Source organism: Lontra canadensis, unplaced genomic scaffold (genome assembly GCF_010015895.1).
Source record: "Lontra canadensis isolate GAN:19392208 unplaced genomic scaffold, GSC_riverotter_1.0 scaffold115, whole genome shotgun sequence".
NCBI classification, from domain to species: Eukaryota; Metazoa; Chordata; class Mammalia; order Carnivora; family Mustelidae; genus Lontra; species Lontra canadensis.
Genome location: NW_022631109.1, coordinates 3,577,805 through 3,594,311, shown reverse-complemented (window position 1 = coordinate 3,594,311; position 16,507 = coordinate 3,577,805). Strand labels below are relative to the sequence as shown.

Genomic DNA, 16,507 nt, shown 5'->3' with positions numbered 1-16,507 from the left:
AATAACAAAATGAAGCAAGTAGACAATTCACAACTTTACAAGGAAAGAAAATGAAATGCTGGATCAGAACTCAAGAGTCACAGATATTTCTCATTTGTGTATTTATGATATTCTTATAAATGTATACAGAAAAATGTCACTGGAGTTAGAGCTATTTTATATTGAACTCAGAAGTGACTCTCATTTCAGCAGCCAAAGCTTATCAAACACAGAATAAGGGCCCAACAAAGATGTCCCTGTCCTAATCCCAGAACCTGGGGCTAGTTAGGATGCATGGCAGAAGTTAAAGTAGCAGATAGAGTTAAGGTTGCTATTCAGATTACTTTAATTAAGACAGGGAATATAACCTGATTATCCAGGTGGGCACAATGTAATCACCAGGGTCCTTAAAAGTGAAATAGGCAGGTGAAAGAGAGACATGGATAAGGAAGAAAGGTCAAAGAAGGGGGCCAAGAGCCAAGGAATGTGGGTGGTTTCTGGACACTAGAAAAGGTAAGGAAATGGACACTCCCCTAGAACCTCCTGAAAGACAGCAAGGCAGTCCCCTTGATTTTATTTTATTTATCTTTGTTTGTTTGTTTTGGTTTTGTTTTTTCTTTAAAGATTTTATTTGACAGAAGGAGATCACAAGTAGGCAGACAAGCAGGCAGAGAGAGAGGAGGAACAGGCTCCCCGCTGAGCAGAGAGCCTGACGAAGGGCCTGATCCCAGGACCCTGAGATCATGAGCTGAGCCAAAAGCAGAGGCTCCAACCCACTGAGCCACCCAGGCACCCCTGTCCCCTTGATTTTAGCCCAAGGAAACATGGGTTGGACTTCTAACCTACAGAACTGTAAGATGATAGATTTGTGTTGTTTTAAGCCACTAACTCTGTGGTAATTTTTAACAGCAAATAGAAAATTAATACAAGCACCCACTAAGTTCTGGCTTAATGCCAGTCTTAATATGATAAATAAAACATGTGTGAGCTTGCAAATTCTTAGATTGATACTATGGATTGAACTGTGTCTCCTCAAAATCATATGTTGAAGCTGTAACCTCCAATATGACAGTAACTGGAGACTGGACCTTTTGAAGGTAATTAGGTTTAGATGAGGTCATGAGGTTAGGCCTTATGACAAGATTGGTGCCCTTATAAGAGGAGACATTAAAGCTAGCCTTCTCTTTCTCTCTGCCATATGAGAACACAGCAAGAATGCAGCTGGTCTGCAAGTCAGAGAAGTCTCCCCAGAACCTGATCACTCTGGCACTCTGATCTTGGACTTCTGGACTCCAAAACTGTAAGAAAATAAACTTCTGTTGCTTAAGTCACTCAGTTTATGGGATTTTGTTATGACAGCCAAACTAAGATTTGTTAATCAAATATTGGAAAAGGGACACTAAAATGAGTGCCAGAAATTGAACCTTAATTTTATCATTACCCAGGTGATGGCAAACTCAAGTCAGGAAATTCCTTTGCTATTCATGCTAGAAATCATTGCTGTAAGACACTACTGAATAAAGTTCAACTTGATTATTCATCAAATAGTAGTATTAACATGGGGAGGTCAGCTTGACTAATTTCTTTTACTGCAATCCCAACAAGTGTCAAGTAAGTATTAAGGACAAAGGTTCAATTTTCTATGAAGATAACCAAACCAAACTGAAGGTTCCTTTTTGTTCATACTTCCAAAGATGGGCACACACTGTTTCACTAGGGCAATGGATGGGATAAGGGGTCTTTCACTAGGATGGTTAAATAAATTATAGAATAGCCATATAACCAAATACTATGCATTTTTAAGGGTAAAGAGAGTAGCTTTTCATTTCTGATAGACGTTTACCTCTTATTAAGTAAATAAAAACTAGTCATGAGACAAAATGTTCCCAGTTGTGGTTTTTAAAAAATCTGTATGAGGGGCCGTCTGGGTGGCTAAATTGGTTAAGCGACTGCCTTTGGCTCAGGTCATGATCATGGGGTCCTGGGATAGAGCCCTGCACTGGGTTCCCTGCTTGGCAGGGAGCCTGCTTCTCCCTCTCCCTCTGCAGCTTCCACTGCTTGTGCACACACTCTCTCAAATAAGTAAAATCTTAAAAAAAAAATAAAAGAATTTAAAAATCTATATGAGGATTTGCAAATGCATGGGAACTTTTTGGAAGAATACACAAATAATTATGTGATTACTTCCAGGAAGAAGGACTCTGAGTGGTTATGAAACTTTCACTTTTCATTTTATATCATAAGTAGCTTGAAAAAAATGTTTTCAACTATGATCACATATTTTAATTTTAAATTCAACTATAAAATTAAAAAATACATCGTGTGTGTCTTATAGATAAAACTACAGAAATATTTTTCTTTATACTAGTAGTAATGCTTAGCAGTACAGAGAACAGAGCTTAGAATGGGATCTGAACTTAAGTTTACACATTACCATTTCCTACCTTCATGGCCTTGGGCAAGGAGTTTAACCATACTTAGCCTAAATTTCTGGATTTAATAGAGAGATCAATATCCACATCATACTGAGTGTATAGGACAATGAGATATGAATATGAAAACCCTTAGTAAAGTGTTCAGTGAAATAGACATAAAATTTTATTCCTATAAAAGTTACCTGTTCTCTTCCCCTAAGTGGCCTGAGGTGGCCTCTGAAAATGGTTCACTATTTGTTTGACCCAGAAAAGCCTACAAAATCATGCAAATCAAGAAGTTCAAATCTTCATGTTCACTTTTTTTTTTTTTTTAAGATTATTTATTTATTTGACACAGAGAGGCACAGCGAGAGAGGGAACATAAGCAGGGGGATTGGGAGAGAGATAAGCCGGCTTCCAGCTGAGTGGTGAGCCCGATGTGGGGCTCGATCCCAGAAGCCTGGGATAATGACCCGAGCCGAAGGCAGCTGCTTAAATGACTGAGCCACCCAGGCACCCCCATGTTCACTTTTAAGAACACACATGAAACTGTCCAGGCCATCAAGGGTATGCATATCCGAAAAGCCACCAAGTATCTGCAAGAGGTCACTTCGCAGAAACAATGTGTGTCATCATGTCGCTACAATGGTGGAGATGGTAGGTGTGCCCAAGCCAAACACTGGGGCTGCACACAGGGTCAGTGGCTCAAGAAGAGTGCTGAATTGTTACTGCACATGCTTAAAAATGCAGAGAGTAATGCTAAACCTGAGGGTTTAGATGTACATCTTCTGGTCACTGAGAAAATCCAGGTGAACAAAGGCCCCAAGACACAGCGTAGAACTAGTACAGGCCTCATGGGTGGATTAACCCACACATGAGCTCTCCCCGCCACACAGAGATGATCCTCACTGCAAAAGAGCAAATTGTTCCTAAGAGAGAAGAGGAGGTGGCACAGAAGAAAAAAATATCCCAGAAGAAACTGAAGAAATAAAAACTTATGGCCTGGGAGTAAATTCTGCATAGAAAAAATGCAAATAAAAATAAAAACAGGAAAAAAGTTTACTTTATCCTAAATTAGAGCGGCTTCCATGTGTGACTGTATAAAATGCAAACTCTGTGAAGGCAGGGACTGTATCTCCCTCACAGCTGTATTCCACCTACCCAACACAGAAAACATTCCAGTATGTGTTTAATGAGCTAGCTAAGCCTGCCAAGTGTAACCGCGCAAAAAGCTCTCAGCAAATACTTCCCCAAATAAAAACGCTCCTGCCTCCATTGGACCACGTTTGGCAAGTATCATTCTCTTGAGTTTTACTAAAGATTACTACCCATCTCAACTCCCTACCAAGCAATTAGACTCAAAGTAGAAAGGGCTGCTGGGTGGAGGGGAAGGATGTGTGTGTGTGTGTGTGTGTGTGTGTGTGTGTGAGAGAGAGAGAGACAGAGAGACAGAGAGCACGCGCGAGCGCTCTCTCTTGCCGGTCCCCTGATTTCAACTTAAAAGTGCCTCACTGGTAAGTGAAGACTAAGTAAGATGTTAGTAAAAAATACATAAATGAGTTCTTTTCAAAAGTCATACTCAGAAAAGAGAAAGGACCCAAATCAATAAAATCATGAATGAAAGAGGAGAGATCACAACTAATACCAAAGAAATACAGACAATCATAAGAACATATTATGAGCAACTCTATGCCAACCAATTTAACAATCTGGAAGAAATGGATGCATTCCTAGAGACATATAAACTACCACAACTGAACCAGGAAGAAATAGAAAGCCTGAACAGACCCATAACCAGTAAGGAGATTGAAACAGTCATCAAAAATCTCCAAACAAACAAAAGCCCAGGGCCAGACGGCTTCCCGGGGGAATTCTACCGAACATTTAAGGAAGAACTAATTCCTATTCTCCTGAAACTGTTCCAAAAAATAGAAATGGAAGGAAACCTCCCAAACTCATTTTATGAGGCCAGCATCACCTTGATCCCAAAACCAGACAAGGATCCCATCAAAAAAAGAGAACTACAGACCAATATCCTTGATGAACACAGATGCAAAAATTCTCACCAAAATACTAGCCAATAGGATTCAACAGTAATTAAAAGGATTATTCACCACGACCAAGTGGGATTTATTCCAGGGCTGCAAGGTTGGTTCAACATCCGCAAATCAATCAATGTGATACAACACATTAATAAAAGAAAGAACAAGAACCATATGATACTCTCCATAGATGCTGAAAAAGCATTTGACAAAGTACAGCATCCCTTCCTGATCAAAACTCTTCAAAGTATAGGGATAGAGGGCACATACCTCAATATTATCAAAGCCATCTATGAAAAACCCATCGCAAATATCATTCTCAATGGAGAAAAACTGAAAGCATTTCCGCTAAGGTCAGGAACACGGCAGGGATGTCCGTTATCACCACTGCTATTCAACATAGTACTAGAAGTCCTAGCCTCAGCAATCAGACAACAAAAAGAAATTAAAGGCATCCAAATCGGCAAAGAAGAAGTCAAACTATCACTCTCCGCAGATGATATGATACTATATGTGGAAAACCCAAAAGACTCCACTCCAAAACTGCTAGAACTGGTACAGGAATTCAGTAAAGTGTCAGGATATAAAATCAATGCACAGAAATCAGTTGCATTTCTCTACACCAACAACAAGACAGAAGAAAGAGAAATTAAGGAGTCCATCCCATTTACAATTGCACCCAAAACTATAAGATACCTAGGAATAAACCTAACCAAAGAGACTAAGAATCTATACACAGAAAACTATAAAGTACTCATGAAAGAAATTGAGGAAGACACAAAGAAATGGAAAAATGTTCCATGCTCCTGGATTGGAAGAATAAATATTGTGAAAATGTCTATGCTACCTAAAGCAATCTACACATTTAATGCAATTCCTATCAAAGTACCATCCATTTTTTTCAAAGAAATGGAACAAATAATCCTAAAATTTATATGGAACCAGAAAAGACCTCGAATAGCCAAAGGAATATTGAAAAAGAAAGCCAAAGTTGGTGGCATCACAATTCCAGACTTCAAGCTCTACTACAAAGCTGTCATCATCAAGACAGCATGGTACTGGCACAAAAACAGACACATAGATCAATGGAACAGAATAGAGAGCCCAGAAATAGACCCTCAATTCTATGGTCAACTAATCTTCGAAAAAGCAGGAAAGAATGTCCAATGGAAAAAAGACAGCCTCTTCAATAAATGGTGTTGGGAAAATTGGACAGCCACATGCAGAAAAATGAAATTGGATCATTTCCTTACACCACACACGAAAATAGACTCAAAATGGATGAAGGACCTCAATGTGAGAAAGGAATCCATCAGAATCCTTGAGGAGAACACAGGCAGCAACCTCTTCGACCTCAGCCGCAGCAACATCTTCCTAGGAACATCGCCAAAGGCAAGGGAAGCAAGGGCAAAAATGAACTATTGGGATTTTATCAAGATCAAAAGCTTTTGCACAGCAAAGGAAACAGTTAACAAAACCAAAAGACAACTGACAGAATGGGAGAAGATATTTGCAAACGACATATCAGATAAAGGGCTAGTGTCCAGAATCTATAAAGAACTCAGCAAACTCAACACCCAAAGAACAAATAATCCAATCAAGAAATGGGCAGAAGACATGAACAGACATTTCTGCAAAGAAGACATCCAGATGGCCAACAGACACATGAAAAAGTGCTCCATATCACTCGGCATCAGGGAAATACAAATCAAAACCACAATGAGATACCACCTCACACCAGTCAGAATGGCTAAAATTAACAAGTCCGGAAATGACAGATGCTGGCGAGGATGCGGAGAAAGGGGAACCCTCCTACACTGTTGGTGGGAATGCAAGCTGGTGCAACCACTCTGGAAAACAGCATGGAGTTTCCTCAAAATGTTGAAAATAGAACTACCCTATGACCCAGCAATTGCACTGCTGGGTATTTACCCTAAAGATACAAACGTAGTGATCCGAAGGGGCACATGCACCCGAATGTTTATAGCAGCAATGTTTACAATAGCCAAACTATGGAAAGAACCTACATGTCCATCAACAGACGAATGGATAAAGAAGATGTGGTATATATACACAATGGAATACTATGCAGCCATCAAAAGAAATGAAATCTTGCCATTTGCGACGATGTGGATGGAACTAGAGGGTATCATGCTTAGCGAAATAAGTCAATCGGAGAAAGACAACTATCATATGATCTCCCTGATATGAGGGAGAGGAGAGGCAACATGGGGGGTTAAGGGGGTAGGAGAAGAGTAAATGAAGCAAGATGGGATTGGGAGGGAGATAAACCATAAGTGACTCTTAATCTCACAAAACAAACTGAGGGTTGCTGGGGGGAGGGGGGTTTGGGGGGGATGGGGTTATTATGGACATTGGGGAGTGTATGTGCTATGATGAGTGCGGGGAAGTGTGTAAACCTGGCGATTCACAGACCTGTACCCCTGGGGAAAAAAATATATGTTTATAAAAAATAAAATTAAAAAAAAAAAAGTCATACTCATTAAGTAGTTAAATAAATATGGAAAGCATAATCTGATCTGTCCAGTGTAAATTTCTCGTAGTAGGTATTGAAAACAAATATGTACTTTAGCTTATGTAAAACTGTCATGACAGTACAGATTTATTAAAAATTTATTTGTTAAAAAATGTTTCTATGTACATGTTTATATTAATGTTAAATGACTTACCTATAAAGTATTCGACAGTTTATTTATATAATATTCAATAATTTAAATAATGCCACAATCTCCAAGTTCTTTGAGCATACCATCAAAGGTATGTACCTGGTGAGCATATCAGTATGTAAGATTCACCAAGAAAAGAGGAATTCAGCAGAAGAGAATGAAAAGTCATGACCAGGGATACTGAAGAAAGCTAGGAGTGTATGTCTCAGAAGCCATGGAAGAAAATAGTTCAATAAGGTCTGAGGACAAGTGCTGGCTGGGGAGCTAAGAGGTTAAGAGAGAGAACTGAGAGCAGAGCACCGAATCTGGCAATAAGGCCAGCCCTGGGATGTCTTGACAAGAGTCGCACGGAGGATCTACGGATGAAGGACTGACTGGAGTGGCTTTAAAAGAGATTATACAAAGAGAGGGAAGAGAGCCCATGAGCACAAACAACTCTCTTGAGGTGCCTGGCTGTCAAGAGCCACCCAACAGAGGAATTCCCCTTGCTTTGGCCACCATGGAGTCTAACTGAGATGAAGGTAAGGGTTCATCCCGCTCTCCACACTCTGGAGTGCAAAGCTGTTCTAATTTTTGACCTGACCTGCTGGCAAGCCCTCTTAATTTCTCACTGTCAGAGCGCCTTCTGTTCATTTCCACCAATGTTGCTTCTGAACTTGCAACAACTGCTGAACCCCACAGCTGATCCTAATCCCCCCTCAACAATGCAGCTGCCATTTCTCCTCCATCTTGCCTCTGCCTTTTCTGATGGGATTTTTTTCTTCGTTTTTTTTCTTTTTTTCCTTTTTTCCCCCTTATCTCTTGTCTCCTCTCCATATGTTTCAATGCCTGAGCAATAAAGACGACCTTTTAGATATATCCTCAGTGACAAAGGATGACTTCCTTTGCGTGCACAATCTGACCACATTAGCTAGTCCAGGAGCTATCCCTGAAAGTATGGCTCTTCTCACATGCATACTGCACCTTTAATATGAAGGCCTAATGGCTGACTCACAAGGAGTTACTTGGAGCTTTACAGATCTTCCAGGAATCTGAGGCCTCCTGTAGGCTAGCCTCCAGGATGACTGTCACATTAGTGAGTACTGCACCTCACACAATGGTAAATCCCTGAACGGCAGGAAGTGGTTCCCACATTTCTCTGTATCATCCATTCAACAGATAACTACTACAGCCTAAGGGATTAAGCATGAAAGATGCAGGAGGTGCAGAGAAGATGGATACGGCCTCTCCCTTCATGGAGCATGAAGTAGTCTAGGAGGGCATTTACATAGTAAATTGACACAATATGGCATGGTAAATGTCTTTTTTAAGGGAATACAGGATACCATGAAAGCGCATAGAAAGAACAGCTTATTCAAACTTGGGCATTAGAAGCATCTCTGAAAGTGATGTTTAAGTTGTGAAGAGTAATAAGTTAGTCAGGTTGGGACATTTTGGGGGAAGAACATGTGCAAAGGCCCAGAGGCAAGTGAGAACACAGCATATCTGGGGACACGGACTATGGTGACACTAACTAGCTATGTTAAATATAGGTAAGGTGTATATGTGTGTATTCTGAGATAAGTGTGGGCCCTCAAGAATGAGCAAAGATAAAGCTAAAGAGAAGGAAGAGCCAGATCACAAGAACTGTTAAAGGACCATATCCTGAGATATGCACGGAACTAACTGTGCAAGGTAGTTTTCCTTGGGGAGTAAGAATGGGGAGAGGTGGAAGGACTTCACTTTCTTACTTTAAGTACTCCCATAACATTAGGTACTTGTTTTTACAATGCCGCACACTGCTTCTGTAATTCAAATTTGTAAAAGTGAGGAGAAGAGATTGGAAGCAGGACAAGAACTGGGCAGGGAGAGCAATTAGGAAGCTGTGGCAAGAATCAGGTGGCCTGAATTAGAGCGACAGTTGTGGCAATGGCAAGAAGATGTAATTAGAAAGTAAAATGGAAAGATCTTGGTAAGGAATAAGGGAGACAACTAGATTTCTGACTTGGGCAAATAGGTGGATGGGGAATGGTGGACTCTTCCATTCAATTTGGGAAAACAGGGCATGACACAGATACAGGTAGGGTAAAAATGAGTTTTGAGTTGGTCATATTAAGGTTTAAGTATCTAGAGGACATTCACGTGGAATTAAAAGTTTATAGAAGTCCTGGGACACCTGGGTGGCTCAGTGGGTTAAGCCGCTGCCTTCGGCTCAGGTCATGATCTCAGGATCCTGGGATCGAGTCCCGCATCGGGCTCTCTGCTCAGTGGGGAGCCTGCTTCCCTCTCTCTCTCTCTCTCTCTCTGCCTGCCTCTGTCTACTGTGATCTCTCTCTGTCAAATTAAAAAAAAAAAAAAAATCTTAAAAAAAAAAAAAGTTTATAGAAGTCCTGAATCTATAACCCTGAAGAAAAAAATGTGAGTTATAGAAATGTGATTATTCTCTGCATATATATGGTAATTTAAGTCTGAGAAAAAACGAGATTGCTCAGGTATATATAAAGAGTAAAAGCACCACCAACCTACTGAATCAGACACTCTAGTGGCCTGGGAATCTGTATTTTAAGCAAGCACCCCAGATTATTTTTGTGCATCTAGAAGATGAATGGAGGAAGAGCCAGGGAAAAGAAAAAAAAAGGGGGGGGAGGTTAAGAAGGACTTGTGCTCTGCTCACCCTCAAGGAAAAATGAGAATTTCGTGTCACAGTAGCCACTGGAAAAGTGCATATACATCAAAGCACAGTGGGCTGGTGAAAAATAAGCAGTCAATAAATATTTGTTCAATAAATAACTGGAAAAAGTATTTAATGTTATAATTTACCTCTGTATACTTAGAAGCTCCTATTAACTACTCTAAGTATAAACAAAGTTAACACCTGGGTGATTTATAAGAAAAAAGATAATAGTGGGAAGTCTGAAAAAAATGGATCAAATGATAATCGTTTTGATGCCAACGTCCAGGACAAATTGCATAGGTTTAGCAAGTTAGTGATTAAATCACCATGACCTCTCAGGACCAAGTAAATCCCTCAAGTGTATAAACATAGAAACAACACTTTATGACAAAAAGAAGCTCAGTTTTGTTTTTTTTTTTTAAATAAACTTTTTTAAAAAGATTTTATTTATTTATTTATTTGACAGGCAGAGATCACAAGTAGGCAGAGAGGCAGACAGAGAGAGAGGAGGAAGCAGGTTCCCCGCTGAGCAGGGAGCCCGATGCGGGGCTCAATCACAGGACCCTGGGATCACGACCCAAGCTGAAGGCAGAGGCTTTAACCCACTGAGCCACCCAGGCGCCCCGAGAAGCTCAGTTTTTGAAAAGCACTGAGAGAAAGCTGTCAGCTTCATAGTGTCATCTGGATGCCCTCTCCCAGATGAAGCAGTTACTTAATATCAGACCCAAATTAAACCACTCCTTCACTTATAAACTATTAAAGACCAAGAGATAATGATTTAGCCTGTGTGTCCAACTAAATCTGATAGCTCTTGATCAAATCACAGTTGCTGAACTAACTGCCTATGGAACACTTTTATGCCAAGGCTGCTAGGCTCCAGAGCATCGGTTTTGTTAGAAACCTCATTTGTTCTAAGCAGTTAAAAGGATCTGTACTCTCAACACATTCGCTTGAGAGAAGGCAAAATGATTAAATAACCCCAAATTAATTCACACCTATTTCTGTCCCTCCCCGACCCACTCCCAACTTAAAAGTCACCACAAAATATTCTGCAGAGGTAAAGCAAACTGGACAAAAGAAGACTTTTACTTCACTATTCCCATTTTCCCTTTTTCCTTTTCTTTCTCTTCTTTCATTGGTAGGTACTATGAAAGAGGGGGAAAGCATTTCAATCTGAGTACAAGGTGCTTGCCTGCATGCCACTGCAGACTTTTACTTACTGCTATCACTAACTGCCACTCACTACTTGTGTGACTTTGGACGACTTGCTCGCCTTTGAGTTGTACTATACATACCCTTTAAGAATTGTTTCCAAATCTAAAGTTCTACTGTTCTAAGACCAGAGAAGAGGGAAACAGTAGCCAAGAAAATAAATACTATGTTATGACAGAGTTGATAACAATTATACTCTTTATTTACTTCAAGTTTTAGACCTCCACTTAGGAAGAGACAGACTATCCAGTGGAAATGAACCCAGGACTAGAAGTACTACTTTTGAATTCAAGAAGTCCAAGACAAACTGGTAACATTTCAGGAATTCATCTGTTAGCTGCTAATTTAGAACATGGAACATTTTTTTCCACAGAAATGAAGTGATACATAATGGTTAGCCTCTTAGGCTAATTCACAAAAGTTCATTCAACCTTCCACTCAAGTGACTCTCCAGACTGTTTTGGTAAAAATGGAAAATAAATGCTGCCATACTAGTAATGAAGGAAAAAAGAGAAAAAGGAAACAAAAGAAACCACAAAATTATCTTAAAGCCTGTTCTTCACAATGAAGCCAACCACCTAATCCATTGACCTGATCACACACAGATCCTCCTAGTGTCCAGATTATAATGGCTCATTACTTAGGTCCATGGACCCCAAGGATCCTGGCTTTATTTAAGGCACAGGGGGCATGAGGCGATCAGAGGTATGCCAAAGCCCAAAGCTGGGAGAAAAGCATAAAGCTGAAGAGGAGCACCTTTTCTTAGCTGTCCCCTGACTCCAGTGGGACAGGAACTTAGAGACCAGAGCATTCTCTTCACATCCCAGCTCCAGGATTCCCTGGCCACTGCTCTGGGGAGTTCAGTGGCAGCTCAGTAAAGATGGGACCTAAAAACATGCTTTCCAGCTCAGGCAGGGACTGTGGAAAGGAACAATTCCCTGAGCTGCCATGGCCAGTGCTCACTGCTTGCTACCGGCAGAAGCAACCAGAAGCACCCACAGCTCTGACAGTGAGGAGGCTGCCTGGAGGAACGGCCGCTTCCTGCTCTGACTGAAGCCCCATTTCAACCCCCTCAAAGATCTAGGTCTTCCGACACATTTCCATGGTCACAAGCCTGCAATCCGTAACTTGTGGGTACCTATCTTTATCATTCGCTAAGGCCTGAAATAGAAAAACCAAGCATAAAGCCAAACCAGTTCTTCTCCTGGGAAGAACTGCTTAATGTACTTAAAACTTTATAGTGATGTTAACTATCCCTGTGTAAGTCTGTATTTTGGGCAATTCAGATTTTTAATTCATAAGTACTTCTCCAAATTCACTATGGGAAATAATTACCTATTAGATCTAATTTGGACAGGTTTAAGTATCAGGCAAAGGTATTTGCCACTCTGATATTCTAAGATTGCCATTTCAGTTTGCGGTTAGCCCTCTCCCTATTAGAGCACTTTAAAACTAAAATCAACCTTCTGTTTTCATTCAGATATTATTAACAAGTAGCAAGGCATATGGTATGTCAGTTATCATTTATATATATACAATATACCATATATATATCTCCTATATATATAGCTTTTAATTAATTGATTCTGAACATATGAATAGATCTGCAGTATACCCAAATCCATATACTAAAGGGATCTTTCAATTCTTTAATAGACATATATAAATGTGATAATCACAATCAAAATTGAGGTTTGGATCCTGCCTGAGTTCAAATTATTGTCAGGAAGGGCAGCGTGGGTAATGTATGCACAACTATCACAGTGGCACTCAGAAGCTGATAATGTATTCAACTCTCTTTATAAATGTTGCTTTTCCCTCAGATTAAATCCAACTTTCCTTCCTGGCCTCCTCTTGTTTTTTGTTTTTGTTTTTATTTTATTTATTTGAGGGAGAGAGAGAGTGCACACACAGGCATAGGGGAGGTGGGTGGGGTGGGCAGAGGGAGAGGAACAAGTGACTTCATGCTAAGCTCAGAAATCATGATCTGAGCCAAAAACAAGAGTGGCCTGCTTAACCAACTAAGCCATCCAGGCACCCCCCAGACTCTTGTTACGTTGTAGACACCAACTTTATTTCTTCTGATATAAAATTCTGTGGTTCTCTGAACTTAACATTGTAAATGCTACATAGCAAAGTACTAGAAAATTCACTGAAAAAGTTAACTGTTAAAAGCTTGTCGTAAAGAAATCTTTCCTAACTTTAAGCTTAACTACTTACTGCAGGGGTGACTTGGCAGACTTCCAAAAGATTTTTCAGATTTCTCCCTTTCTGAGGCAAGTTACCAGTAACCCCTACCTTTCCTCCACTAAAACATAAGTATCCAGTGTGCGGGGGGGGAAAAAAAAAGAATTTGTTTTTTGCTTGGTTTTGTTTTTCAAACAAATCAGGTTCTGCTTTCCCATTGCAACGTTCAGCAAATAATACAATTCCACCAGCTTTCACTTTTTAGATGGGCTACTTCCTGGGCTGAGTGGCAGGACACCAAAATGGAAAGAAGTCAATGTCATAGTGTATAAATAGCTGTGGCCAAAAACAATATTACAGAAGAGCCAATAAGAGAAGGGCTCCCCAAATTGCAGCAAGAGTGACTTAATTCCATGTATCCCTTCATGAGGGCCTCAGGGAAAACTATCATCAGGATAGTGAGGAGGAAACAAAAAGAAACAAAAGAAAGGGGGTGGGGGAAGCAGCCAGGACTCACATAAGATTTCTAACCTTTTGTTAAGGAAAGAAGTAGCAGTGTTTTCTAGGGTTTCTGAAACACACATCTATCTTTTAAACCTCAAATGGTATGGCCACGAAGAGGAAATTTCTTCTAAAGTAAGGTAGATAGAAAATGCCATCCAATAAGAAGCCAATCTCTTTTCTCACACACTGTGAAAACCACTCACCAATACCAACCCGATTTTTAAACTGTTTAACTCACTCATTATACTTGAGGTAAAATTCGCCATCAGGTGAACTTCACTTTATACAAAAGTAAACCTTGCATTATGTTCCTATCATCATTCATTACACACAACCCAAAGGTCCATAGTTTCACACAATAATGACTCATACATTTGAGATCAGTGAGCTAAACTGCATGGGGGCACACAATTCACTACCTAAATGTTTGCTGGACTTTTCAGGATTGCTCTCAAGTGCTGGAAGTCATTAAGTTTACCAACAGCAGAGCACACACACGTACTGCTTCGGGATCAGCAGCATTCACAAAATGTAGGCAATCATAAAGTTATGTAAGGAAAGCAATCTCTCCTCTGAGCAATTAGTTCGGGCATACAAGAATCCAGGAAATCGCGTATCCTCCTTGCGGGGCTGGGTCACAGGAACTAGGTAAAGAAACAATGCAAAGTACACTGGGAAACGAGGGCAGTTACAGCTAGAAGATGCAGGCAACGCCGCCAGAGGCATCTTCAAGCATTCCTTAAGAAGGAAAGTGTGTGTTGCCTCCAAAGAACCCCTGTTGACCTGGGTAACGGTACAAGCTGAAACCACCAAATCCCGATAAGAATTCCAGCACACAGAAGAGGAGACTGGGGAAGAAGCATTAGATGACCCACTGCCTAGGGGTGCCGAAGCTGTCACCGCCGTGGGACTCGCGCACGCCACGGCATTGCCACCTGCTTTCTACTTCTTCGGGGAGGGCTGGTGACGCGTGGTGGGCCCGAGAGGAACGGAGGCAAGGATAATGAATCTGCGGTTTCTAAAGCCCAAGCACAACAAAATGTCCCCAGAGCCCGACCCCCCCCCCCCGCCGGCCCCACGGCCGGGCGACACTTCCCACGCGGCACGCTGCCTCAGGCGTGGAAGGCTGAGAACTTGCAGGAGGCTGAGGCGAGGGCCAGAGGACAAACGGGGAGGGAGCGACGCCAGCTCTGAGTACTGGGGTCGCTCCGGCCGCAGCGCCGGGACCGTGGGAAGGTAGGCTGGGGGCGGGAACGCGCGGAGCCAAACAGCCAGGGGCCGGACCTGGGAATCCCCGGGGCGAGGGCGGGCGCGGGCGGAGAGGGACGCCCTGGCCGCTACCTGCTGCTGGATCTTCCCGTCCTCCGTGACGACCCAGTGCGTGGTGGCGAAGGCCTCTCGAGCCGCCACACTCAGCAAGGCGGAAAGGCTAAGGAGCCAGCCTGGGCCAGAGCAAGGCGGCAGCTCGCACCGGCCGCGGACCCCTACTGCCGCCGCCATCTTGCCCCCCCGGCCCTACTGTTCACACCGGAAGCGGAAGCCGGCCCCCGCCGTCCGCCATCTTGGGGAGGTCGGCGCTGGAGGAGGTGGAGCCCCGGAGGCGCTGCCCGCTGACGACCGACTTTCTCAGCCTCGGTTTGGGCGGCGCGGACAGCCGGGTTTGGCTTCAGGTCGGAGACAGCTTTTTTGTTATTGTTTTCCTGTAGGCAGTTCGATCTCGTGGCGTGGGAACCAGAGGGAGATAGAAGGAGTCTTCTAGGTGGAGCCTGAGCGGATATGAGAGGACTCTTGTGTATATATTTACACATACATGTATTTAATAAAACCTTGGTTTTCATTTTATTTCATTTTTATTTCTGGTTGTGTCATATAGTTTTGAAATAAAAGGTATGCTTTCGAAAGACTTAAGGGACGAGATGGATTCTCTTTTGTTCTTAAAGCCTCGCAGTAGTGGAAGCTTCAGAGTTGGGCGCGTTGTCCGTCTAGGGCAGCGCTGTCCCGTAGAAGGATGTGAGGCTCGAGCCACGGAGAAGTGTTTTAAAAGAGCGAAATAACGCACTTGATTTAACTCATTGTATACAACACAGTATTAGTTCAATATAAAATCTGTACCAGTGACTGAGCTATTTTATTTTTAGTACTAAGTCTTTTAGGCTTCCAGCTCGTCTAAATTGAGACTGGCTAGGGGTGCGCCTGGGTGGCTCAGTCGTTAAGGGTCTGCTTTCCGCTGGGGTCATGATCCCAGAGTCCTGGGATTAAGCCCCGCATCAGGCTCTCTGCTTGGCGGGAGGCCTGCTTCTTCCTCTCCCACTCCCCCTACTTGTGTTCCCTCTCTCGCTTCCTCTCTCTCTGCAAATAAATACATAAAATATTTTTAAAATTTTAAAAATTAAAAAAAAAAAATCCAGACTGGCTGGATTTCAGGGCTTAAGAGCCACATGTGCCTAGTGGCTACCTTACAGGGCAGCACGGGTCTAGGCTGGAGGTCTAGATCAGGAGACCCATAGCATCGGCATCACCTGGCAGTTTATTAGAAATGCACCTTCTTGGCTCTCTTAGCCGACCCCACCAGATTCTGACTTTCGGCAAGAGTCCCAGGTGACTGGTATGTACATCAAGAACTCTTCTCTCTAGTGAACCATCATGTAGGTAGGCCAAGGGACTAGCCTGGCTTCTAGTAAGATAATGTTTTAGGTATTTCACGGCTGCCTTCTGGCTTTGTGTGTCATTTTGTGTTTAGGTTCATTATGCTTTTGGTTTTCTCTTTGGGAAGAGGAGGTTGAGAATTTTGCCTGACCGCCTTCCTACGCTGGCATATTGTCAGAAAAC

At 42.1% G+C, this 16,507-nt stretch overlaps 1 protein-coding gene and 1 pseudogene across 2 annotated transcripts in view; one reads left to right on the top strand and one right to left on the bottom strand.

The window, feature by feature from the left end:
• The window catches only part of TTC17 (tetratricopeptide repeat domain 17), a 121,969-nt gene extending 106,759 nt beyond the window's left edge, over positions 1-15,210 (bottom strand). For both annotated transcript variants that reach the window (XM_032840653.1, XM_032840654.1), the window contains exon 1: positions 15,020-15,210. In XM_032840653.1, coding sequence (XP_032696544.1) covers positions 15,020-15,178 — 159 coding nt within the window. In that variant the 5' untranslated portion in view covers positions 15,179-15,210. The remainder of the gene's footprint in view (positions 1-15,019) is intronic.
• LOC116856943 lies at positions 2,903-3,405 on the top strand (annotated as a pseudogene).
• Positions 15,211-16,507: the final 1,297 nt, after the last annotated feature.